Here is a 27,368-nt window from a genome sequence, read left to right as displayed (position 1 = left end):
GGGAGAGGGAGAGAGAGAGAGAGAGAGAGAGAGAGAGAGAGAGAGAGAGAGAGAGAGAGAGAGAGAGAGAGAATTAAGAACTCAAAATGTGAGGAGATGGATGTTAAAAATTGTTTTTACATGTAATTGGGGGAAAAAAGAAAATATTACTTAAAACAAAACAAAACAAGATCATTCTGAGAAAGGTTCCTTGTCTTCCAGACTAGCAAAAGGGTCCATAATACTAAAAGTTTAAGAATTGCTAGACTAGAAGAAAGAGTAATGTCACACCAAATATTTATGTGCCCTTATTTGAGACCCTTCCAACTCTCTTTTCCCACATCTGGACAATGAGAGAGTTAGATTATATCATTGTAAGGTCCCTTTAGCTCTAGCATTTTGAATTGTCCTATGAAATCCCAGCCCATATGCATATTTTCACTGAATTCAGTTCCTCTAAAACTTGAGGGCCCAAGAAGTCAGGTCAGTGACTTACACAAGGCAACATTCATGACTATAGGGGCAGCTAAGTGGCAAATTAGCTAGAGCACCAGGCCTAGAGTCCAGAAGACTTGAGTTCAAACCCAGCCTCAAACACTTCCTAGCTGTGTGATGCTGGGAAAGTCACTTAATACTATTTATCTCAGTTTTGTCTTTTATAAAATGGTCTGGAGAAGGCAATGGCAAACCTCTTCAGTATCTCTGCCAATAAAACTCCAAATGATTCCCCATAGAGTCAGATATGATGAAAACAGCTCAACAACTTATGACCATGGATTTAGAACCAGAAGGGACCATAGACATCAGCTAGTTGAATCCTCCCATTTTATAGATGAAGAAACTGAGGCACAGAGAGGTAAAATGACTTGTCTAAGGTCACCCAGACCCTAAGTGGTAAGAATTGCCCCACAAAAGTGAAATTTCATTGCATGCAGGATCCCCACCCACCTACCCTGACCCCCAGAGAATAGAAATTGCATGCATATCCTTCTAGGAAGATATGAAGAAACCAAAACAGAGCTTCGGGCAGTAGATTAGCCATTTACCTCACATAAGGACTCTGAACCAAGATGCTTTGCTCCCAAAGTGAGCTGGTGCCTATTTGCCTTTTCCCCTCTGGGTTCTTTCTTTGCTCATCTTCTTCATCCCTCTCTTTCCCAGTGTCTATCAGCTGGTCGTCAAGGAGGAGAGACTTCAGAAGGCCAGAAGGGCTGCAGACATCATTGAGTGCTTCTCAGTGCCTGTGAGCTACAAGAATGCCTCCAGCCTGGATTCCCTACACTATTTTGCAGCTGAATTGAAGCCTGTCAACCTGCCAGTTACACAGCCATTCACGGTGGGGGACAATAAAACCTACAATGGCTATTGGAATGCACCTCTCTCACCCTTGAAGAGTTACAGCATCTACTTCCAGGCTTTGAGCAAAGCCAATGGAGTGAGTATCGGAAAGGAGAGAACCTTTCCAGTTTTTTCCATTTTCAGATGTGTTATACTGATGTTGGTCTCAGGAAGGCCAAGAAAAGGCTCCTCTTCCTAGGTAGCAACTTCCCTCCAGCCTCAGAAGTGCCCCAGTGAGAGGATCACAGGATTTATTGAATGGGTCTCTGCTAATGTATTTTTAAAAACCCTTATCCTCTGTTCTAGTAACAACTCTAGAACAAAAGGGTAAGGGTTAGAGAAATGGGGTTAAATGACTTGCCCAGGATCATATAGCTAGGAACTGAATGAGCCAGATTTGAACCCACGTTCTCCAAACTCCAGGTCTGGCTCTATATCATCTGTGCAATGTAGCTGTCCCCGGCTATTGCTAATTTTAAAAAACAACTTTTCTTGGATGGAATCTGCCTATCAGTCAAGTAGCCAGAAAGTGCATGTTTCCACCTTGCCCTCCAAGTCATCATGTGTGAGAGGGACTGGATTAGGTACTCACTCCAAATTGGTTCTGACCAGCAGCAGCATCCCTGCTCTGATGATTTGACTTTGATTTTTGCAGCTTAAGATTTTCATTCTCTTGGGGGTGAGGAATATTTTTTTGAAGTTTTATTCCCTACTGAGGACCTAGGAGTCTAACATGACTTCTTCCCAAATGCCTCCCTCCAGAAACACCGGGATTGTGAGTGACCTTGGTTTGTTCTAAGTTTCCCGAAAGATGCTGTGAGTAGAGTTCACAGTGGCAGGCAGCCGGGGTGTGCAATTGGATATTGTTTCCATTCTACTCTTCACAGAATGAGCTCTGCTGAATCTACTGTTCTTCTCTTCTCTTTTACCATTAGCCACCATTGTCAAGTTGAAAAGAGCATAATTAACAGTTGGCTACAAAACAAGTATGGCAAATTAATAGGAAATTGGAATCAGAGATACCTCTTGTTGGGCAGGACTATTTTCTACCCTGTTGTCTATGGAGAAAAGACTTAGGACCATAGTTTTAGAGGCAGAAGGGACTTTACAGGTCATAGAATCACATAGTATTTCAGACAAAGGAAGGACCTCAAGAACCATCCATATCCAACCCAAATATGACAAAGGTTCCTTTCTCTAGTGTACTCAACAAGTAGATATCCAGATTTTACTTAAACAGCTAGAGTGATGGGATACCCACTTCCTTCTGAGGTAGCCCATTTCACTTTGAGAGATCTCTGATCATTAGAAAGTTTGTCATTGAATCAAACCAGCATTTTCATGTTTGCACATCACCTCCTTCAGACACTCATTGTCCAGCTAATCTGGCTTTCTGGCTAGCCTTTACACATGATATTCTATCATTCTCCATTTCTTTGCACAAGCTGTCCACCATTCTTGGTATGCAGTTAACTCTTAGAATACTTATTGCTCAGAGAAGTTCAATTCTTTGTGACCCCATTTGGAGTTTTCTTAGCAAAGATACTAGAGTGGTTTTCCATTTTCTGCTTCAGCTCATTTAACAGATGAAAATACTAAGGCCGAAAGGGTTAAGTGACTTGTCCAGGGTCAAACAGCTATTTATTACTATTATTATTATTATTATTATTATTATTATTATTAGCTGTCTGAGGCAAGATTTTAATGCAGGAAGTTGAGTCTTCCTGCCTCCAGACCCAGCATTCCACCCACGGCACCACCTAATTGCTTTTTAAAACACTTCTACTATTCACAAAATGAACTCTACTGAATCTACTATTCTTCTTTTCTCTTTTACCATTACTTTAATGTTATCAAAAATCACCAACATGAGCCCATTTCTGATCTGTCTAGCTGCTAGGCCACCTTTCCCTGCCCTCAAAAGATTACCTTGTATGTGTACATATAAGTTTTGTATATACTTATATGAGGACATATTGTCTCTTCCTCCAAGTCACATAGAATATAAGCTTGTTAAGGTGTGGACCTTTTCATTTCTATCTGAATGAGTACTTGTCAATTAACTGATCATAACTGATACCTGTGTTCATAGGTCTTAGACCCTCTGAGAGCCAGTCAGAACATATCCAATCCTTCTTCCAGGTGACAGTCCTTCTATTACTTGAAGACACTTGTCATGTGCCTCTAACTCTTACCAAAGCTAAACATCCCCACTTCCATCATAGATCCTTATAGATTCTGGATTCTAAGCCTTTCTTCACTCTGGTGGCCCTATTCTAGGTGTCCTCTGGCTTATGAATGACAAAATCAGTTTATTAATGTCTAAATCATATGATCTAATCTCTTCATTTTATAGCTGAGGAAAGTAAGGCAGAGAAGGGATTAAATATCTTACCCTGGGTCACAGAGGTAGTAAATAATAGAGCTAGGATCCAAACCCAGGTCCTCTGATTGGATACTCAGTGGTCTTTCCCTAGCTCACCATTCCACTAGTATTGCATAAAGTTGATCTACTTAAAAGATGCCTATCAGACACTAAGTAAGTAAGTAAGAGTGAAGTGAGAGGGTCATCTTTCTTTTCCTCTTACACTTTCTTTTTAAGCTTTGAAACCAGCATGTTTTATTTTTAAAGAGTTATTGGAAGACTGATGATGGGTTGAAAGAGGTCATTGTCTTTGGAGGAACAGCTGTTTGAGATTAAATTAGAGAAAATTCTAAGTCACAGAATATTGTTAAGAAGTCTGATTTGATTACTTTTAAGCACTTGCTGCTGACAAAATGTTTCCAAATAGAGGTGCATCCTGACCTGCTTAGGAAGTGGATGTTTAGACCATGCAAGTGAAGACTTGAGGCATGTGAACCCTGCCTTCATGTGGAAAAAGAGGGAAGAAACTATCTTCTTTTCTTCAGAGGGAAGAATTGAAAGGATAAGAAGTTTCAGGGAGGCTAGTTTTATCCTAGTTCAACCACTTTGTCCTTGTCTGAGTCTGAGTGAGTTATTTACCCTTTATGGGCCTTAGTTCTCTCATCTTTTCCTTATGAAAAGATAAGAATCATTTCTCACAGCAGCAGCATTTGAAAGCCACTGACAAATTAAAGAATGCCAAGAGAAGAGAGCTAACAGTATGGTAGGGGGATCCAAGATCATGTCAAAAATGGAAGAGGATACTTGCTTTGAATAAGAGAAGACCTTGGAGAGACATGATCACTGTCTACTTGTAGCAGAAGGGAGTTGAGGGGAAGATCAATCCACTCCCCATTTCTCCAGAAGAGAGATCTAGTAACAATGATAGGAAAAAGTGATGGGGGGTGGGGGTGGAAGGGGCAGATCTTATTTTAGTAGAAGGAAGAATCCCTAACAATCAAAGATATTCAACAATAGAATAGGAAGTATGTTATTTATTAAAGATCTCCTCACCACCGGAAGTATTCAAACAGAGGTTTGGATGGCCATTAAAGGCAACTAGGGTAGCATGGTACGTAAAGTACTTGCTTTGGAATCAGAGTACCTGAATTCAAATCCAGCTTCAGACACTTACTAGCTGTATGAGCATGGGCAGCTCACTTAACCTCTCCCAACCTCAGTTTCCTCATCTGTAACACAATCTGTAACTCAATTTCACAGCATTATTGTAAAGATCAAATGAGATGATATGCAGATAGATACATACATGTATGTATATATGAACATATATGTATGCATAAGCATGCATATATGCATACATGTGTACATTTATATATGAATAAAATCCTTTGCTTACCTAAAAGCATTATTAAAATGCTAGTTATCATTGCTATTATTATTATTATTATTGCTATCACCTGTTAAGGATGCTCTAGAAGAGATAGGTACATTGAGTAGAACATTCAGCTAGGTGACATCGAAGGTCTTTTCTTATTTTAAGTCCTTTAAAAAAAGGTATTCTATTAAGAAGATTAATTATTCAGTCCTACCCCTATCCACAATTTTGTTTCTAGTATATTGATAATTCAGTCCATATCTCCTCTGTAAATGAAACTTCTGTAGAACAAAATAACAAAGTTGGCTAGCCTTAAAACAAATAAATTAAAATCAAACTTTGAAAGGGTAGAAAAACCCAGAGATCCAGGAAAGAAGTTCAAGACTCAGGCCAGGAGTTGGAGCTGTAGTTTTATACCCCAGTGGCGAGTTGAGCAGGCTGCAATTATATTGAAAGAGAGTTGGAATGATCTGGACTATTAGATACTTCATTTTTCTTTTTCCAAAATCTCATCTCTATTTTCCTCTTATTTATAGTCTCTTTTCTTCATTTCTCCCTTTATCCCATTCCTAAGTTGCCTCTTTCTTTATCCTGCTTTTTTTCCTTTTGTCCTCAGTATTCTTTTTTCTTCTCCATATTCTGAATGTTCTCTTTTTTTTTCTCCTCCCTTTTACTCTTAACATTTCCCTCCTTTCTCTTTCCCTACTATTTCTTCTACAGCCAGAAGAAGCCTGACTCTTCTGGAGAAAAAGAAGATAGGTGACAGGCCATGCTATTATTACCCACTTTGCTAGTAAATGGTTGCCCCCTAAGAGCATTGTTAACAGTAAAAGAACCATATATCTAAGATTTGAAAAGGACCTCAGAGATCACCTAGTCCCACACATGCCACCCTCCATTTTATGAGGAAGCTGAGGCTCACAGATATTAAGTGACTTTACCCAAGATTATATTGCTAGGAAAGATTTGTTCCTACCTCTTCTGGTGGTAGTACTGGTACTCTTTCCGTTATACCAACAAATCCCCTGGAAAAGAACAAATACCAAAAGTTACACAATTTCCCACTATTGTATTATTTAGGCTTTTTCACTCTAGGACTTTACCTCAGCAAAGCCCTACTCTGTAGCCTCCTCATGCCATGAAGTTGACCCAAAACTTCCAAAGGCAAAGACAATCTCTGGTATCCTACACCCAGCTGGAAATACTTAATTTTTGTCAGCTAAACCAAGTGTGAGTTTCAGCTGCTGTTAAACAGAGGAAAGGCTGCCAGTTTCCTCATTGAAAATAGAATTGAGGTTTGTTCAGATTTGTTGCTACTGTGTAGGGAGTGAGGTGAAATTCCTGAACCAAAATAGCCTAGTTGTTGAAGCAGAAAAATGTCACATAGGATTTTGAACTGGAAGGGATTGCTAAGATCATCTCATTTCACCTCTTTATTTTATAGGAGAGAGGGCAATAGTTTATTTAAAGCATTTCCCTAATATTAAAATACTCTGAAAGTGAGCTATTATTATAATGGATAAGAAAAGTAAAGCCCCACAAAGGTGAGTGGCTTGCCAAAGAGCCCTCAAGTAATAAGTAGCAATCAGAATTTGAACCCAAATCCTCTTGTAACAGGAAGTTGGTGGCAAAAACCAGGATGGGACTAAGATAAAGACAAAGAAGAATCAATGTGCAGAGTGAAGAGGCTAGAGTGATAGAATGAACCCATATTTGGCGTGGGAAAAGAGTCTTCTAACTAGTAAATCAAGTTCTTGAAAGGGAAATGAGCCTTATTCAAGACTCCAAACTGGTTGCTGCTGCCATTTTCCTATCTCCACCATGGCCACCTCACCACTATTTGCAAGCTTCTAAGCTCCCAACTACAGCCATGAGCAGTCACATGACTATAACTTTTCTGCTAATGGACTTTTCCATCAGCCTCTCCTTTCCTCCACCCTCACCCCTAGTACCCTAATAATCTCAAGACTTAATTAATTTTGGGGAGTCTGTGGTGGCTGCCTTCCCAGTTATCTATACTCACTCCCTGATAACAGGCCATGCAAAAATAAGATCAGCCATTATAAGAATCTTGGGATCTTAGCTCTGTAAATGGAGGACACCTCAAAAGTCATCTAGCCCACTAGATCAGCCTACTAGGGCACAGAAAAATTTAAGTGATTTTCTGTGTCAGATCTTGGATATCTTATAGAGCCAGGATTCAAATTCAGTTCATGGGACTTCATGTTCTCCACTCTTTCCCATTCTACATTATTCCTCTGAATCATGCTGCCTTCCTTTCAAAGGACCACTTCCTTCCTTTCTCTTTGTCATTAAGAACCAGTTATGCCAGACTAACTTTATTTCCCTTTGAATCCCTGGGTATTGGCTAGTTCTAGTAGTACAGGGAATGAATGGTATAGATCAGTGGTTCCCAAACTTTTTTGGCTACCGCCCCCTTTCCAGAAAAAAATATTACTTAGTGCCTCTTGGAAATTATGAAACTATTTATTGAACTCAGAATAGAATGTAATACAAAAAAAGTGTGGCCATCACCATTTCCCTGGATTGCTGCAGCACCCACCAGGGGGTGGTAGCATCCACTTTGGGAATCACTAGATAGATTATAATGTGATTAAATTTCAGCACTTTAAAACTTTCATGATACACTTTTGGATAAAATGGAAAGACATGAATAAGGTGATAGTTCAAGTAAGATTTAGAATAGACTCAATCCACAACCCAAAGAATTGTCATTAATGGGTCAAAGTGAGCTCAAATGGAAACATCTCATAGAAAATAGTAGTGAAGCCCATTTGGCCCTGTATTGTTCAACATTTGTATTGATGTCTTAGATGACATCATAGATTACATGAGTTTAAATGAACATATGAAAAAAGCTTGGCCAAAATAGCACACTAAATGACAGGGCCCTGTTCCCAAAAGCTCTTGATAGGTTCAAATAAGGGATAAAGTTGAATAAAATAAAATTTAATAGGGATCAATGAAAATTTTTACACTTGGATCCCAAGATGAACTTCTCAAGTAAAACATAGTAGAGGCTTAGCTAGACAGTTATTACTGTGAAAAATATTTGGGACTTAATAGTTAATTACAAATTCATTAGGGAATCAATATTTGGCATATCAGCAAAAAAAAAAAGGCTATGCTATCCTTTGTTATCTAGTCATTTTTAATCATGTCTGACTCTTCACGACCCCATTTGGGATTTTCTTGGCAAAGATATGGGAATTATTTGCCATTTCCTTCTCTAGCTATCCTAGGCTATGTTAAAAGAAACACAGAATCTAAGGGGGGAAAAAGGTATTAATTCTGCAGTGTTTTGCCCTGATCAGACCACATCTGGAATTCCTTGTTTAGTTCTAGGTACCATATTTCAAAAAAGCCAGATTTCCAGGTCATATATGGAACATGACGTTGAGAGGACTGGAAAACATGCTTAGATAATCAGTTGAGAGAAGTAGGAATGTTTAGCTTGGAGAAGAATATATTTAAAGGAAATATGATCTTTATTTTCAAGTATTTAAAGGGCTGACGTGGAAAAAGGATTAAATTTGTTCTTCTTGTTTCTGGAGGATAAAACTAGAAACAGTGGCTCAAAGTTTCAAAGAGGCAGATCTCAGCTTGATGTAAGGAAAATCTTCCAAGCAATTAAAGTTCTAAAGTTCCTTGGGAGATAATTGGTTCCCCCCATTTAGAGGCTATTGTTGGGAAAGTTGTCAGATATGGTTGGTCTAGACTGCTTCCAAAGTCCTTTCCACCTCTTTCTTGTTCTTTGATTCAGCACTATGATATTGCAACAAAAAAATTCCCTTTGGCCTCCTAGCTTAGTGTTGAGAACAGAGATTCATAATCTGGGGTCTGTGAATTTGTTTTGTTTTACTTTTTTTGCCAAACTGACAAAGGGGCTCATAACACAAAAAGGTTGTGAACACCTGGTTTAGAACAGGGGAGGTCGTAAGGCAGGAAAATGATAAATGTGTTTATCTATGATATCATCTAAATTAATGAAAAAATGCAGATCAGCATGGAACACTGGTGTTCTCCATTCTTCAAATTGACATTGACACATTAATAATTGCTCTTTGGATGTGGTCATCAACTGGTTCCAAATCTCCTTACTTGCCCTATCTTCTTGCCATATCTTATCATTTTAGCCATAGGTTCAGATGAGAAATTCTGTCAAATGTTTTCTTGCAATCTAAGCTTACTATACCTAGATCATTCCCTTGAGCTACTAGTCTAGTTATCCTTGAGGAAAAGGAGATATAAGATTAGTCAGGTGCTATATTTTAGAATAGATAGTGGTCATTCAGAGAAAAGTTATGAGGATGATGAAAGACCCATGTTCATTTCAAGGGCTAAAGCCAATGTCCAAGGACAAATGCATTTCATTTGTGTTCTTGGGCCAGCTGGGTTCCTTGTTAAGCATCCTAGCTCTGAATGTACTGGTAGGGTAAGAAGTAAGCTTGGAGGGAATTTCTCATTCACAGAACCAGTGCACTAAATGGCCATGAAATGACTTTTGGCTTTCTTTGCATCCCACAGTCTCTGGTTGGCATTTAATAAATGTTTATTGATTCTCTCTACATGCTTCTTCCTCACCATTTGGGAGGGGAAGGGAGGATCAGGGTTGGGGACCATAGTTGCATCCTAAGACTCTCTGGGGCTGACTGTTCTCTGTATATTCAAAGCCAAACTTACTTAGGGGACCAGAATTCCTAGCTCTGCAGAAGGGTGGGCACCTGGTGTGATTGACTGCTAGTTTGACTTTATGAGCCATCCACAGTGCAGTAGGAGGGGATGGGGGAGGAAATCCCCTTAGATTTGGAATCAGAGAAACAATCTTTGTATATTAGATCTGCCATTTACTCCCTATGGGATCTCCTGACCACTTCCCTTCTCTGGACTTCCACTTCCTCATGTGTAAAATGAAGGTCTGAGACTCAGTAATCTCCAAGCTGCCATTTAGATCCTGCTCAGCTACCTTTAAACTCTCATGGCACTAGAGCTCTGCCTACTGGTTGAGTAGGTTTACAGTAGAATTAGTGGATTCTTTTTTTCTTTAACAGGAAGTTTCTGTTCTCCTCTAGTCTTGGCACACCTGCTTGCAGGGAGCAGTGACATCTACAAATACTGATGATCTATACTAATAACAATTACCATAATAAATTGCCCCTTGATTACATCTGTCACCTGAGGATTTAAAATACTTTACAAACATCAATTAGTAATTACAGCTCAAAGGCTTTGCTAACTAGGAAGTGGGTATCATCAAGGCTTCATTAGAGCTGAGTGGAGGAACAACAAGGGGTATCAGGGACTTCCACAGCATCCTGAAGCCCACCCAGGCATTTAAACTTGGATTCTAATCTTCTGATTTAAGTGCTAGGCCCTTTTCAAGGATAATTAAAGGCAGCCTGGTATAATAGTAGAAAGAGCTATGACTCCTATTACCTATGTGACTTCAGGCAATTCATTTAGCTGCTCTATGCCTCATTTTCCTCCTTTGTGGAATAAAAGATGCTGGAATTGGGGCAGCTGGATAGCTCGGTGGATTGAGAGTCAGGCCTAGAGACAGGAGGTCCTAGGTTCAAATCTGGCCTCAGACACTTCCCAGCTGTGCGACGCTGGGTAGGTCACTTGACCCCCATTGCCCACCCTTACCACTCTTCTGCCTTGGAACCAATACACAGTATTGATTCCAAGACGGAATGTAAGTGTTTAAAAAAAAGAGAGAACTGCAAAGTATTCATAACCAAAAGAGTATTCCAATACACAGAAGTTAAGGGTTTTAAAAAAGTATCAAAAAAGATGCTGGAATTAAATTCTCTCTCAGATTCCTTCCAGCTCTAGATCTCTGATTCTATGACTGTTTACTTTATTATGGTATCTAATTAAGATATTCCTTGACCTGCGTTTCCATGTTGGCAAGGTCATGGGGTTGAATGATCGATCATCCTCCTTTTTATACCGATGAGGGGCTTGTGTTTATTTTGTATTCAGTTGTTCCTAAAACTTCATGACCCATTTGAGGTTTTCTTGGCAGGGATATTGGAGTGGCTTGCTACTTTCTTCTCCAGCTCATTTGACAGATGAGGAAATTAAGGCAAGCAAAGTTAAGTGACTTGCCCAGAGTCACATAGCTAGGAAGAGTCTGAGACCAATTTTGAACTCAGATCTTCCTCTTTCTGAGCCTGGCGCTCTATCTACTGCATCACCAAGCTGCCTGTTTTCATAGCTCTAATTGAATCACAGAATGTCAGGGTTAGTTTAGATGGCTTGTCACCTTGTCTGATCCCCTTATCTTGTCAGTCAGGTATAGGGAGGCTCCTATAAACTGTCCTGTGACCTATAACAGGGAGTTGTTAGCAAAACAAGAATTCCTTATCCACAATACTATGATTTGTCATTCATAAATGTGTTACGAGTTCTAACGCAGGCTGGAGAGCTCCTTATGAGCTGGTCTGAGGAGTCAACATCATGTAAGGAATATAGTGCTGAATTGGGGGTCTAGAAGGCATAGCTCCAAATTCTTCCTGTGCCAGTAGCTATGTTATCAATAGGTTAGTTGATCAACCTCTTAGAGTCACAGTTTCTTCATCTGGGAGATAGGGATAATAAAATACCATGAGGTTTGTACTACAAGTATTATATTCTCATTTTACAGGCAAGGCATGATATAAAGAGGACCGACCTCTGAATATAAGAACAACCTGGGTACAAGTTCATAGTGGCCCTATGACCCAGACAAGTCACTTCACCTTTTATTACCCTCAGGAAGCTCTTCAAGATTGTCACAAAACACTCGACTCCCAATGTTGGTAGAGGCTTTTTTTCCCCCAAGAGAGTTCTCTAAACCAATGGAAAAAAATAAGCATCATCCCTTCTCAAATGAGATAATGTTCATCAAACATTTAAACACAATAGGAACATCAAGTACTCTTATCTCCCTTTTCTCTAGTTCTCCCCACTCACCCCTAGCACAGTGCCTAGCACTAGGCTCTTTGTTCCCTCCTTGCTATTATCAGCTGATTGAGTGTTTGTCTCCTGAGATTCATTCCAGACCTGGGGACAAACACCATCCTTAGATGAGAACCTGGCATACATGATAGACTGTCCGCCCTTTGGCCTGCTGTAACCTTTTCCACATATTGATGGAACATCTTCAGTCTTTTGAGCATGTAAGAGAGAGTGAGAATTTGAATGCTGGTCTGTTGTCATAGCCCAAGGAAAAGCATCTCTCACTCACTGTCCCTAAATGATGAGCCTGCCATGTTAAATGGCTCTAATAATTTGGGGCTGCAAAGTGACTCGGCACCAGTGACAAGGTGTCTCATCAGTGACTTCCAGATTTCTCAAGCTCCATTTACAAGTCAAAACAGGATTTTTTTTAAAAAAATCACAATCTGCTCAGCTTGCTTTCTGGAAATAAAGCAGTGCTCTATTATCGTAGCATACCAGGACACACAGCACAACTTCTGAAACCCGGCCTCTGCTAACAATCTGGGGCAGAAGCAAAGCTTTAGACTACTTCTTTGCCTCTGGTTCTGTTACTTTCACAAAAAGAAACCAGAGGAAAGGGATATCAGAGCTAAGCAGACATGGAAAGAACTAGCAACCTTGAGTATCGTCTCCATGTCTGAACAGAAGAGAATCATAGAATAGTATAGTTTGTTAGAGGGAACTTGGAGATCATTGAGGTCAATCCTCTCATTTTATAGGTAAGTCCAGGTGAAGAAAAGGAGCTTGTTCAAAGACACACAAAAAATTATAAGCAAAGCTTGGATTTGAAGCCATGTCTCAATTCCCAGTTCAAGATTCTTTTCATTTAACCATACTAATTGAAAGCAATTGTTAACTGGTGACATTTTATCAAATAGAGTTGGCAGCAACAGGACTTTGGGGGAGACAGTAGTTTCAAGTGAGACGGATTGTGCTTCATTTTTTTCTGTGATACTGATACCATCATCAAAAAATGACGTTTTCTTCTTACTTAAAGGCTGAATCCACCTTTTTTAAGTAGGAGAACTTATCTCCTGAGGTAAATTGTTAAAACCTGAGACTCTAGTTGATGAATTACATTTTTTTTCAAATTAACTGTACCATTTACCAAATTCCAGTAAATACATCATGCAGGTATAACTTGGATCAGATTTTTCAAAGGTTCCTTATTAGACACACAGTTAGGATTTTGCCTTAGGGGCGCCAAAGTTTACAGAGTACAAATATTTTAAATAACTATTTAAAAGATTATATAACTTTAAATTTTTTTACATTATACAGCATTTTTTAATTTTTTTAAACCCTTAACTTCTGTGTATTGGCTCTTAGGTGGAAGAGTGGTAAGGGTGGGCAATGGGGGTCAAGTGACCTGCCCAGGGTCACACAGCTGGGAAGTATCTGAGGCCAGATTTGAACCTAGGACCTCCAGTCTCTAGGCCTGACTCTCAATCCACTGAGCTACCCAGCTGCCCTATACAGCATTTTTATTTCTGTAGCAGCACAGAAACTAGTTAGCAAGAATAATTAGTTAACCTAAGCAGCTACAAGGTGGTATACTATTTACCCTGGTGGTCACAAGCTAGATGAGTGCCTCTCCAGTTTGACCCTACCTTGCTCCTTTTCAAAGAAATAAACTTGGCAAGAAGCAATAGATTGTATTCTTTTCTCCTGTCGAGTCTGGTTTTTCAAAGTCTCTGTCTTTCTCTAATGATACCAGGGTTGGTGGCCCACCCTCCCCAAATTTCTACAGATGGCATAAGGACATTTAATGCCATTTGACCAAGTCATCAAACTGGCTTATTTTAGCTCTTTACCATACTGATTCATTTGAAACATCACTTGGTAATTTACAATGATAATATTAAATTCAACTATATAATATACTATGTTCCACAGAAATAAGATAAAAACAAAGCTATGCCTGCCTTCAGGAAACCTACATTATACTGGGAAGGTAACCAACCTGCCCCCAAGAACACACATACACCCCCATATGTATGTATAAATATATATATATATGTGTGTGTGTGTGTGTGTGTGTGTGTATATATATATATATATGGAGAGAGAGAGAGAGAGAGAGAGAGAGAGAGACAGAGAGACAGAGAGAGACAGAGAGAGACAGAGACAGAGAGACAGAGAGACAGAGAGACAGAGAGACAGAGAGAGAGAGAAAGTAATATCAAGTGGGAGAGAATGATTAAAATTGAAAGCTCAAGAATGACCCCATGTAAGAGGTTGGACCTGAGTTGTGCTGTGAAGGCATCTAGGGATTCTACAAGGAGGATAAGGGGAAGGAAGGCTTAGGAGTATGGGGGAATCACTTATGTAAAGGTTTGCTTGTGTAAACTCCTATAGAAATAGGAGATAGAATATCCCATGAAGAAGATAGCTAGTACTCCAAAGTGACTAAAGTTGAAGGTGTGTAGAAAGTCATACTATGGAATGAGTCTACTGAAAGAGAAAAGGAGCCAGATTGCAAAGAACATTTAGTGGCTAAATGAAGATTTTACATTTTTTTTAATGCATGCAATGTTGGTGGTGGTGGTAGTAGTGCTTAGTCATTTCAGTCTTGGCTGACTCCTCATGGCCCCATTTGGGGTTTTCTTGGTAAGGGTGCTGGAGTAGTCTGCCCTTTCCTTCTCTAGCTATTTTCCTGATGAGAAAACTGAGACCAACAGGATTTAAGTGACTCATCCAAGTTATAGAGCTAGTGTATCTAAGGCTAAATTTGAACTCAGGTCTTCGTGACTTCAGACCACTCTATCCACTGTGCCACCTCACCACCCATGCATGCTCGTGAAGATTTGAGGGGTTAGGGAAGTCATATTTTTGAGGGGAGGGTTGTAACTTAAAACAGTGTGATTTTCATAACTTTGGAGGATGGATTAGAGAGGAGTAGGACCCAGAAAGGGAAGATAACTAGAGGACTATCACAATAATCTATGCCATGAGGATAGGTAACCTAGGCAAAAGCTTCATGAATGGACAGAAGAGGACTGACATAGGTAGTTGGGTGATATAATGGGAAGAATGCTGGATCTGGAGTCAGGAAAACTGGAGTTCACATCTGATTTTGACCACTTACTAGATATTTGATCCTGAATAAGTCATTTAAACTTTCTGTGCCTCAGTTTCTTCATCTGTAAAATAGAGATAATAATAGTACCTATTTCCCAGGGTCGTTGTGAGAATAAAACAAATAATACTTATAAAGCACTTCGCACACCTTAAAGCACTACATAAATGCCAGTATCCATTATTATTGTAAGAGATATAACAGTGTTACACTGAATAAAACTTCCCAGCTGAACAGATAGGGTAGTTAAAGGAAAGGGAAAGTCAAGGATGAGTCTAAGGTTGCAAACCTTAAGAAGAATGATTGTATTATAAGCAGAAATGGAGATATTTGAAGAAGGGATAGGTTTAATCATTTGCTTTCATTTTATACTTTATGAGGCAGCATGGTATAGAATAATGCATGCGGGATGAACTTGTATTCCAGAGACTTTAGCTTAAATCCAACACAAGCATGCCATATGACTATGGGTAAGTCCTTTGACCTCCCTCAGTCTAAATTTCCTCATCTGTCAAATAAGAATAATAAATTTACTTAACTCAGAGAGTTATTGTGAAAGTCCCATGAGATAATGTATACAAAGTGCCTTAAAAATTGTAAAGTACTATATTAACATTAGGTATTATAATGAAAGAAGCACCTTCACATATTAACTCGGATATTCTCTACAATAAATCTATAAGAGCAGGAATTCTTCTTGTTGTTTTATAGATAAGGAAGTTAAATATCTTAACCAAGGTCACATTTGGATAATGGTTGGTGTAGAGGCTCAGTCTGGAGATGGAGCATCTGAATGAGAGACAGATAGATGCTGGGGAAGACTCTAATTACTTTGATTTCTGACACAGAAATGACTTCAGCAAGAATAGCTGACCTTTATTGCACTTCAGTATTTGCAGAAGACTTTGTGTACATTATGACATATTTTTATTTATTATTATATGATTATATATTATGTTATTTTTAATATATTTATTTTGTACATATATATTCCCTTTCCTGAGCCCCACAACACCCCTTCCAAGTAGAGGCTATGAATATTGTTATATTCATTTTACAGATGAAGAAACTGAGGGTAGGAGCAATCAAGTAAGCTAGCCATGGTTATATAGCTAAGTATCTGAAGCAGGATCCAAATTGGAATCCTTCTGTCTTTAGTTCCAGCTGTAGATCCCCTAATTCTATGATGCCCTCTTGAAGAGTAAATAAAAACTGGCATCTGCAGTGTCTCCAGGAGAAAGACAAGGGTAAACCATGATTTTAAATAATGATAAAATAAAGAATAAGTTAAACCCAGCAACTGATTAACCACATCCTTCATTCTTGTTGTTCACAGGAAACCAAAATCAACTGTGTCCGACTGGCAACCAAAGGTATGTGGGAGTGTCTGTGTTTTTCTTTTTGCAGCCATTTAAGAACAGCTACAAACATGGGGCAAAGTACAGTCATGACACAGCCTTGCTATCATTACTGTCCCTGGACCCTCAGGCTTCTCTGCAGCCAGTCAGGAATGGCCATAGCCTAGAAAAAGGGGTGGTTATTTTTAGTGCAGCCATTTGCATTTAGATTGCAAATCTACACACATACAAAACAACTGGCACCTAGTCCTGCATAAGAAAGAGGAGAGACTCAATCCACATGTTCACTACTTTTTAATTCTTCAGGAAATTAGATGGATGCATGAGCACCGGGTAGAAGCTTGGGGACCAAGGAGAAAACAAGGGGACTAAGGCCTTGCCATTTGTTCCACATCCATCTTGAAAGGGACACATGTGCCTAACTTGTTTCCTCCCAGGGACACAGACAGTAGAGAAGAAAAAGATAAAATACCCTTTGTGGAGGAAGGGAATTGATGGGCTACAAATAAAAGTGACACAAATCACTGCCCTCGGCAGACTTTTCCACCAGAGGAAAAAAATGGTCCACAGTGAAGAACACCATCAATTATCCAGGAAACGCAGCATGTAGGACAATTCACTGTCCAAGGTAGACAGTTTATATTGACAGCATTAAGGAAGGAAAGAGGGTTTTATAAGGATATGGAAACTTCTGGGCAAATGCCTATTAGTTATTGAGTTCCTTCGGTGCTCATCTGGCTGCATCTGGATGATGGACACTGATTACTGCCATCTTTCTACCCTGCTTAGAGTCTGTGTGATTACTAGAAAATCTTCTCTGTCCCATATCAAAAGTCTCAATTAAGGTCATATCAATGTCCTTCTGATTGGGCCCCACCAGTTTGTTTGTCCTAGGCAGAATTATAAACCTGAGGAAATGCAGTGTTACTTGTTGTCCATATAGTCCAGGAAAACTGTCTCAGTTCATTGTTTTTTCTTGTCTTTTACTCATCTCTTAACTTTTTCTTTCCAGTTCATTCTCTCTTGTTCCTTAGACCTATTTTTTCTCCTTTTTCTTTTGATTTCCTATTTTTTCTTAATATATGCCCTCTCCTCCTACCAAGAGATTGGACATAAAAAAGAGAAAAAAATACCTCTTATTTACAACTCAGGAGGGGCCCTACCAGGTGCCTGTATCACAAGCTCAGACTGAAGTCTTTTAACTCTTAATATTCAGAAACTTGACTTTATCAATGCACTCTTATTTTGATCAGACTCTACAATAATAATTCACATAAACTGAACTCATGAGAATAATTCACTAATTTATAAAACATATGTTAGGCAAGATAACTAGTGCCCATGATCTGCACCAAGGATTCTTCCTCCATCATGAGTGAGGTACATAATGGAGGGAAATCACAAAATTGCAGAATTTTAGAATTTGGTGAGACTTGTGGATGGAAGTGATTCTTTGTATCAGACACCAGCTACATTTGCCTCTTTGCAACCCATAGCTTCTACTTTTGCCCTCTGGGGTCTGACATTTTTAATAATTTTTTTTGGTATCAGAAATTTTGTTCTCTAAAACATGTAGTTATTGTGTTTGTTATAAATCATGCACCATGTTTGACAATTGAAACCTCAGGGGACACAAGTTTCAAAATTAGACTAGGGCACACATTCTTTTTTAAAAACCCTTACCTTCTTTATTAGAATCAATATTGAGTATTGGTTCCAAGACAGAAGAATAGTAAAGGCTTAGATAATTGGAGGTAAGGGACTAGCCCAGGGTCACACAGCTAGGAAGTATCTGAGGCCAGATTTATATAGATCCTTTTCCCAGCTCTGGGCAAATTCACTCAGAAGAACAAATTATAGCTTCAGAAGTTAGTCAATGTATATCTAAATGGAAATAATAATAACAATGGTGATAAGTTATTTTTATAACTCATATCTCTATACTACTTCAAGCTTTATAAATCATTTTTCCTCATAATGGCCTTCAAGGTAGATAGTACAAATATTGTCCCCATTTCATAAATGAGAAAAGTACATCTCAAAAAAAAAAAAAAAAAAGAAAGAAAGAAATGACTTGCCTGAGACCTTTTAGCTAGGATTGATTCCTTAGTACCAAAGCTGAGATGAAAACCAAGGTATTCTGACTCTAAGCCCTAGGCACTTTCCATGTAGTGATTATTTCCACAAAGCTACCATAAGTTGATGTTTTGGTCTAAATAGCTAGTATTAGACCTTAAGTGAGAGAACTTTTTCTCTAGATACCACTAAGCAAATATTGGCACACCATTATTCTTTGACTCTCCTCTTCTTGATGTCATGCAGACCAGAACATTCCCTTTGGTTTTGACCAAATTATCTGGATACGTTATGATTTCTTAGGATACCACTAATGTTACATTAGTATACTTTATTTTTCTCACTAAAACCTGGGAGTCATTCTTGTCTATTGATGGGGATACCCAGATGAAATCTGGAAATCTTCCTGGTATCATTAATTTTTTCAGATTATTTCAGGGGGCAGCATTTTTTAACTAGTCTCCACATTCTGCACCCCTTAGGGATACCCTGGTTGACATTTGTGCTGATTGTTAAACCTCCTAAATCTTTCTCCTGTGCATTTCATTTGAAAACACACCTATCATTAACATTTCCAGGTTCTTATTGATTCACACAGAGTACCTTCCTCCACTTTCCCTCATCATTAACAATGGGTCCTTGGATATAAACTAATAGTATCAGTAAGAAAACAGTCTTTATCCCTTATCTGATATCTCTATACCTTTGCTCTCCCAATGCCCTTATTTTATGTCATTCCTTTGTCCCTGGTTCTCTATATCTTTGCTCGCCAGGACAACTTTTTTCAAACACTCTGCCCTGGACTTTCTATTATCTCAATAAATCATAAATGAATGGATCAGATAATGAGCATGACATTAAAAATATGTATCACAAAAGATGACGGTGACACAATAAAGAGGCGATAGGCAAAATGAATATCAAACTTATTCATAGAAATAATAGACCAAAGATGTGTGGACCTGAGAGTCCACACTAAGTCAGATTCCAGATGCACACACAATACATACAGATGAATGATGATTCAGTCACAGCAATCATTGACCATAGCATCTGAAGTATTAAAGGTCATGATTACAATGATGCTTGCACTAATAAATCATTTTGAGACACTTTAAGAAACACATATCACCACCAAAACAAAGTCTATTGTGAGACTATATGTCCCAATATTGTTTGAAAAATATGCATCCCTTGATTTCTAACTCTCCCAAACCATATCCATCTGCTCATGACCTCCACTATCTTTTCTAGTTCCATTTTACCTTTGTTTCATCTCAGAATCTTCCATTTCCTTGATGTTTTTAATCTTTCCCAGAGTATCAAATGAAATGCAGACTGAGCCCCTTCTCTTTCTCTGTCCCTTTCAGCTAGACTTTCTGTTCCCATCCTCTATAAAACAGAAGAAAAGAATGTTGTTGAACACTTGACCCCAAATATATGCTATTTGCTCCTTCTATTTTATTTTTCTGGGTGCTGAAGAAAAAACTAAAGAGAAGTCCAGGTATAACTCCAACTCAGAGATAGCCAAATGAGAGAATTTGATCTAAGAAACTTTTTTAAAAATCCCATCTCCCAGATGACAGAAGAAAGAAGTTTAAATAAGAATAGACACAAACATGGAGGAAAAGAGGAGTGTTGCTTTGATTTGGCTTTGAAATACTGATACACCACTGATTTCAAATATAGGTCAGTAGCATAGGTTCTAGAATTAGAAGAAACATTGGAGATTAGCAATCCCTTAATTTTATAAGTAAGAAAGTTAAGGTCCAGAGAATTTAACTGCTTTCCCAAGATTATATGGGTAATTAAGTAGTAAAGTCAGAATTCAAACCCAGGACTTCCAATTCTAAATGCATTGCTCTTTCTCCTATACCACATTGTCCGTTAAGTTATTTAAATATTCTTCCATAAATCTTATTTATGCTATTATGACAAAATCCCAGATTTGAAAGAAATCTTATCTGTATCTGAACAAGAATTACATCAGAAATGACAAGTGGTTGAACTCTCTTTAAGGCCCCTCTATCCCCAGAAAGAAAGAAGTCTCCTATTTCCCAAGGTATCCCACTCCATTCTGGACAGCTAGTTCAAAATGTTTTTAAAAATTATTTTTTTCCTTAAATAAATCCTTCCTTGACTAGATGTAAAAAAAATCTTCCCAGCAGGCAGAGGCTGTCCAAAAGCAAAACTGGGTGCCTCAGAAGATAGTGGGCTCCCCATCACTAAAGGTGTTAAAGTAGACCCTCGATGAGCATTTGTCAGAGAAGTTGTAGCAGGGATTTGTACTTTGGTGCAGGCCAGTCTTGGCCTCTAAAGTCCTCCCAAGTTCCAATTTTGCTAGCCTGTGTTCTTGTTCCTGGATAAGTTCTGAGAAGAGTTCTCTCATTCTTGCCCCTGACTGAGTTGCCACAGACTTCAGCTTAGTGGAGGCCAAATTGATGGATTTTCCCTATAGCACCCTCATTTGCCACCTGGTGGAAGAAAGCAGGTGATATTGCCCATGGCTGAGTCTGGCTGTGCCGAGTAATGAGGTGAAGTGCTTGTGTCATCACTGTATATCAAAAAGGATGAACTAGTGACTCCCTGTGTCCTTTTGCTTTGCTCCATGGTGTGGCCTATATAGAGTTTCTCCGCATGCTTGCCCCTCTGTCAGCATTGCTTCTGCGCTGTCTCTTTGCCCCCTGCATTATTCTGGGCCTCCTTTAAAAGGGGGAAAATGCCTTCTGTGTGAATCATCAGTTACATTGCCATTTCAAAGACCTTTTCCTGGCTTTCTGGTGGGAAACAGCTTCAGTCTAAAATGTACAAGATACTATACATTTTAATCTTGAATTAGTTATTTTAAAAATCTGAGAATCATGAAAGGGGGGTGGGGGAGAAAGTTTTCCTTCCTAAATTTGTTACTCAGTAGGCAAATAGCTAAAGGAGCCTAAAGGAGCTGTGTTTTCAAAACTTAAACCCTGATCAGAAGCAGTCAAAGCCTCTTCTTTCTACCTGGGCTGCTCCTTGAGCCATCCTAGTAATAGCAATTCACATTTCTAAAGTACTTTGCAATTTAAAAATTGTTTTGTCACCATAGCATAGGGGTTAGTAATAAAAATACATATGACTAACACTATAAGGTTTGCAAATTGCTTTTGTAGAATCTTAAGATTCAGGGTTAAAAAAGAACCTTGCATGTTATCTTGTCCTGTGGCCTCATTTCATAGATAAAGAAACTGAGGCTGAGAGAAAGGATGGCAATGGCCTAAGGTTACATGACCTCTAAGAAAGCAACAGAAGAGCATGAACATATATTCAGGTCTTCTGGCTTCAATCACAATATTCTGTCAATGCCACTATATTGTCTATCTCATGAGCTAATTAGTATTTGCCACCTTTGTGGCTATGTTTCGGAAGTAAAGATCTCAAAGATATCTCTCATGATTCTGGAATACTTCTCAAAAGAACTGGTCCCATCTCAAAATACCTCATCTGAAACCCCATTTAGCAAATAGCTGAATGTGTGAATGGAGCAGTTGGCCTAAGGACAGAATAATGTAAGCTAAGCAAAATGTAAGGTGATGGGACTCTAGGAATTAAAACATCAAAGGGAAGCCCCTGAATTTGAAAGAGCCCTGAATCTTCAGGCCAGATATCTAATGTTCAGCAGATAGTGTTGGGCTTGGAGACTAGAAGATCTGAGTTTAAATACTGCTCAGATATTTCCTGCCTTGTGACATTGGACAAGTCAATAAACCTCTGGCAGGCTTAGTTTCCTCCTCTGTAAAATGGGGTTAATAATAGTTCCTACCTTCCAGGATTGTGGTGAGGATCAAATGAGAAAACATATAAAGTGCTTTGTAAACTTTAAATCACAATATGAATGCAAACTATTATTAATAAGCTTATTATTATTCATATCTTTTCTTTGCTACTTACTGTGATGACTTGAGCAAGGCCCTTCCCTAATTCATAAATTGAAAAAAGTTTAACTAAATGACCCTTCATGGTATCTTTTAACCCCAGAAGCTATGTTTCTGGTTCAAAAGAATCTACTTCTAATCATTAATGGAGATCAGCTGGGGTTAGGATCCAACTTCTAGAACCAGCAATATTTATTACCTATTGTCCAAACTGGTAGGGGTAGAGGAGCAGGGTTAAACATGGGGTGAAAAACAAGAGAAACCGATTTTGAATCTGAAGGACTGACAAAAAGCCAGAGAGAATAGTCTGAGGGAAAATAGAAGAGGACTCATCCACAGCATAATCCCAAGAGCCAAACAGAATGGGCACAAGGGACAGGCAGAACTGACAAATGACTGAAACAAGAACTAAAGCATGACTTCAGGATCATTCTTCATGAAGATGAGTTCTCTAGCCCCAAGGTGGTATCATTCACAGCTATTCTTAGTTGAGGATCATGAACCATGCCCATCCCAAAGCCCTGAAACACATGGGAATCCAGACACAATAAGGCCCTTGTGAATTGTTAGACTTTGGCAGGTTTGAGGTTTGTATCTATCTCTTGAACTACTACCACAGGACTTAAAATGACTAAGTAGCAGAAAGAAAAAAATTCATTTCTGTAAAATCCAAGTGTTGCCTTATTGTTCAGCCTCTTCTTCCAGCCTTGAGTCCTTTTCCTTCCAGAAAGTCAGAGTTCTTCCCTGTTCAGCCTGTAAAGACAGTAGAGAACAATGGCATGGGCCAGTTGCCCAGCACCCTCAGTGGGCAGACCCTCTCTTAAAAATGGCAGAAGAAAATGAAAATGAAGCTAGAGTCTTGAGTCTCATCTATATAGAGCATATAATCAGGAGTTAGAAAAGGCTTCTGTTTTGATTTGAAAATTTGGTATAGTCAGTGGGGAAAAAATATGTACCTCCCCATAAAATCATGAGCAGAGTTACTATTATCCTCCCAACAACTACCATATTAAACAGTCCTTTGAAAAGTTGAATGTTAAACTCAACACTAATGGAGAACTAGGAAAGGCAGGCAGTGTCCCCAGATAATCCTGTGCTCTTTATTGGGGGGAACAAACAGTTGTAGTTTCTCAGGAAATATAGAGAAATGTTCCAAATTTGTTCTACAAAAGCAGGGAGTGTGTCTAGGAGTATATCTTTTCAAGAATAGTTATTTTGTAAATAATTACATTGAAAAGCAAAGCAATTTTTACCTACTCCTCTACTCCATAGGAAATAAGAAGGAACCCCTCACCTTCTGTGAAATGCTCATACTGGCTTTATGTCACTGGAGTTTCTGATCTGTGGGCTGGAGAATTGGACTAATTAGTGCGGCTTTTTCTGCTGTTGCATCACAAGCAACCTTTGATTTTGTCCAGATTTTTATGTTTTTCATAAATCCATAGCATTTCATAGGAGGGCAGAATATAGAATGTACACATCCCAAAGAATCAGAGTCCTAGACAGATATCATATAAGCAATTTAGACCAGAGGTAACATAACTCAAATAGAAACAAGGACCACTAAACCGAATGTAAGGATCCCTATGGGCCACATATTGATGTATAAAACTACATATTAACATTTTCTGTGTTCTATCATATTTTTATTTATTTTGTTAAAGGTTTCCTGATTACATTATAATCTCATTTGGGTTGTACTCAGGCCCCATGTTTGACACCCATGGCCTAGATTCTCCTAGAAAGGCCTTATCACAAACTAATCTGTAACAAAGGAGGTACCAAGTATAGGTGTAGTATGCAAGACACGTAGAAGTAGAGGCAAGGCAGACACAACATAATAGCTCCCCTGGCCTCTTTCTTATTCATTAAAATAGGAAAAATACCCCCTAGAGAAGTCTTCTTTGTGCTGCCTATAATGTAGCCACACCTTTTCTGGAGATCTTTCTTGGGAACTTGGATCTAAATAATTCTCTGGATACAAACAACTAAATTTCTCCCAAAGTCTCCCCCATAACTTTCAACCCCCCAAACCAAATAGATTGTCCTTCTTTTAATCTTTGCGTTGTAGGGTAACCATGCTACTGTTGGTGCATCATAGTTGGCTCCACCATTTTTCCTAATCATAGTGGTGCCATTACTAACTGCTACTAGCTACACCCTTATTCCTTGGTATTGAGCTGGCATGAGTTATTTAATAGGTTTTAGAGTTGAAAGCATCCTAAGAGATCAGGTTTGCTTGTCTTTCATAGCATTAACTTAATACTTCATAGCTTAGACCCTATCTAGAAACATTAAATTCAATCATTGAAGTATCATTTTTCAGTTTTCTTAGCTCTTTATTGCCCATCATCTCTGGTATGAAACACCTCTCCTATCCCTAATTCCAAAGTGCTCCAAGACTCCAAATGCCTTAATCCAGCTAAATTGCCATCAGGTTCACTATTTGTCCACACTACTGGTTGTCTTTATAATGTTAAAAATTAGCCAATCAGAAAGCTTTCCTTTTTGTTGTCAAGCTTCTAAGGTCTTTCCATACTTCATGGTATGTTTTAGTACATCAAGCACTCACTTTTACTTGGGCTTCTGTTCTGTGTGTTTGAAGTGTTGTTTTCCACAGTGTCTCTCCATAGACAAACTACCTATTCTTGCAACCTGTGATTGGTAAGAGGGAGGGGAACCCCCAAATGCTCCAAATCCTAATGTCAGCCCCTTTTGTATGTTTTCCATGGCATTGTCCATTTCCTATAACATTTGGCTTCCCCCAGGCTCTTGTGCTCTGTTTACACAGTCCTAACCCAAACCATTTGTCAGCCTTTCTGCTTAGGAGCTTGAATGCCATTTATGTCAGTTTCTTTAATCATTTTATTCACTTTGATCCATTCTTATGGCATTAATAATGTCTCCTCTCGGCACAACCACCTCTGAGTGTAAACTGGGACCTTGTGGGAGAGAAAGGTAGCCACGGACCAAGAATGTGTGCTTACCATTCAGATCTCTCAGGGCCACTCAGTGGATTGCAAGCATTACCTGAGATGGAGACTGAGGGTTCATCTTTGCTTTCTAATAACAATTTGGTATTCTTTTACTTTTGAATGATAAGACCTTCAAAGAAAAAAATAATTGCCGTTTTGATCGTGATCAGGCACATTTTTATTTTTCTTTATTTCTTTTCTTCTCTTATGCATGCTGCCCGGGAACTGGTTTCCTTGTTGTTAGCAGTAATGGGTAGGCAACAGGTGACCACGGGGACTCCATTCTACCTCCTGAGCACAGGTGACTATCAGGCCAGGGGAGGGAACTTGATAATTAGCAGCCTGGGGCCCATTTCTCTTGGTTTCTACTTGTCTGGCATATGAACAAAAGCTAGAATAGTTCCATAGTTATTCTGCCATTTGTGGGGAAAATAGTATTCTCTCTGAATGTACTTTATGTGGCCCTGGCTTTATGAATGTCAAATGAACAAGACCTTAAAGCTCCTCTCCATGAGTCACAGAAGAAGATTTGCCATGTTACCTTTGATTTAGATTCTTGGCCTTGTGTTCAAATTTGAATACACAATCCAAACGTCATTTTAATCCTGCCCTTCCTTTCAAACCAATAACAGCATCATGAATCCAGTTCAATGTGTTTATTTCTGTTCAAAAGCTCCACCTACATGTGCTAAGGAGTCCCCACTTCATAGTCAGATCCCCCTAACTATGGACAATTGAGGGATGGAAACTTGAATACTTCTTTCAGAGGAGTCTGGAATGGCCATCTTTATTTCAAGGCTTTTTTCATCCAGGAACCTGAATATATCTTTAAACACTTTCTTCAAAGATCCAAGACAGTTTCTCCTATTGCACCACACTTTTGTTTCACTCACATTCCATGATGTTTTTCTTGGGTTCCCTAATGGCAAAGGAAAGGTACTTTCCTTCCCTTTCAAGTACTTTATTTTCAGGTCCTACCCCATCAGTCCAAAGAGGCCAATCTCTTTCTAACACACATATACATACAATACACATACACATAAAGAGAGAGAGAGGGAGAACACATTTCAAGATTTCACAAACAAGAAAGTAGCTACCACCTGGGAAGCCATGTTGTACTATAGTCATGGTCCTACTTGGCATAACAAAGCCATGAGGAATATAGAAACGGGAAATGGAACTGGGAATGGAAAATAGTGCATCTATCCAAGCCTTTAGGAGCAACAGTCCTTAGACTGACGACAAAGGAGTAGCCATTGTTTCTCTTCTTCAAGGGCCAAATGACATGTCTCTTAGACATGTAAATGGTATAGATGACAATCCAAGTAGGCTTTCAAAAAACCATCATACATGGAATCTGATTGCATAAGAAATTATTCTTTTCAGCATCCTGTTTATGATATAATTTGCACACTCCCCATTGTTTTCTGAACTCCAGGTTAGATCAGCAGATGACATTAAAACAAAACAAAACACAGATCTAATTCTGTAGCATGCCTATTAGTCCTTACTCCTTTTTTCCTTTTGATTGCTTTGAATGTTATTCTTTTGACAAGTTTATTTCATCCTATTCTGTTTATTTCCAAGTGCATCTCCACATTATTTTTATGGGTTAGGTGCCCAGGAATTATTCTTTTTTACATGCTATCCCCTTCTAAAGGTATAGTTTAAAATGTATATCCCCTGGTAGTAATAATGACCAATATAAATACAAACCACACATTCCTTATGAATGGATATTTCAAGATGTAAGCACTAGCCCCTTCTTTAATTTCAAAGCCAAAGGGGAAGAGGAGGAAGGAGGGAGGAAGGGAGGGAGGAAATGAGGAAGACAAAGAGAGAGAGAGAGAGAGAGAGAGAGAGAGAGAGAGAGAGAGAGAGAGAGAGAGAGAGAGAGAGAGAGATTGAGA

The 27,368-nt window shown here is 38.9% G+C and overlaps 1 protein-coding gene across 1 annotated transcript in view; it reads left to right on the top strand.

The window, feature by feature from the left end:
* The window catches only part of PTPRT (protein tyrosine phosphatase receptor type T), an 846,734-nt gene that overhangs the window by 628,908 nt on the left and 190,458 nt on the right, over positions 1-27,368 (top strand). The window contains exons 11-13 of the mRNA XM_044659804.1: positions 1,141-1,414; positions 16,478-16,514; positions 25,703-25,759. Coding sequence (XP_044515739.1) covers positions 1,141-1,414; positions 16,478-16,514; positions 25,703-25,759 — 368 coding nt within the window. The remainder of the gene's footprint in view (positions 1-1,140; positions 1,415-16,477; positions 16,515-25,702; positions 25,760-27,368) is intronic.

The sequence above is a fragment of the Gracilinanus agilis genome, chromosome 2, assembly GCF_016433145.1.
Source record: "Gracilinanus agilis isolate LMUSP501 chromosome 2, AgileGrace, whole genome shotgun sequence".
Lineage (NCBI taxonomy): Eukaryota > Metazoa > Chordata > Mammalia > Didelphimorphia > Didelphidae > Gracilinanus > Gracilinanus agilis.
The sequence above is the reverse complement of the archived record's forward strand: the minus strand, read 5'-3'. Positions and strand labels throughout refer to the sequence as shown.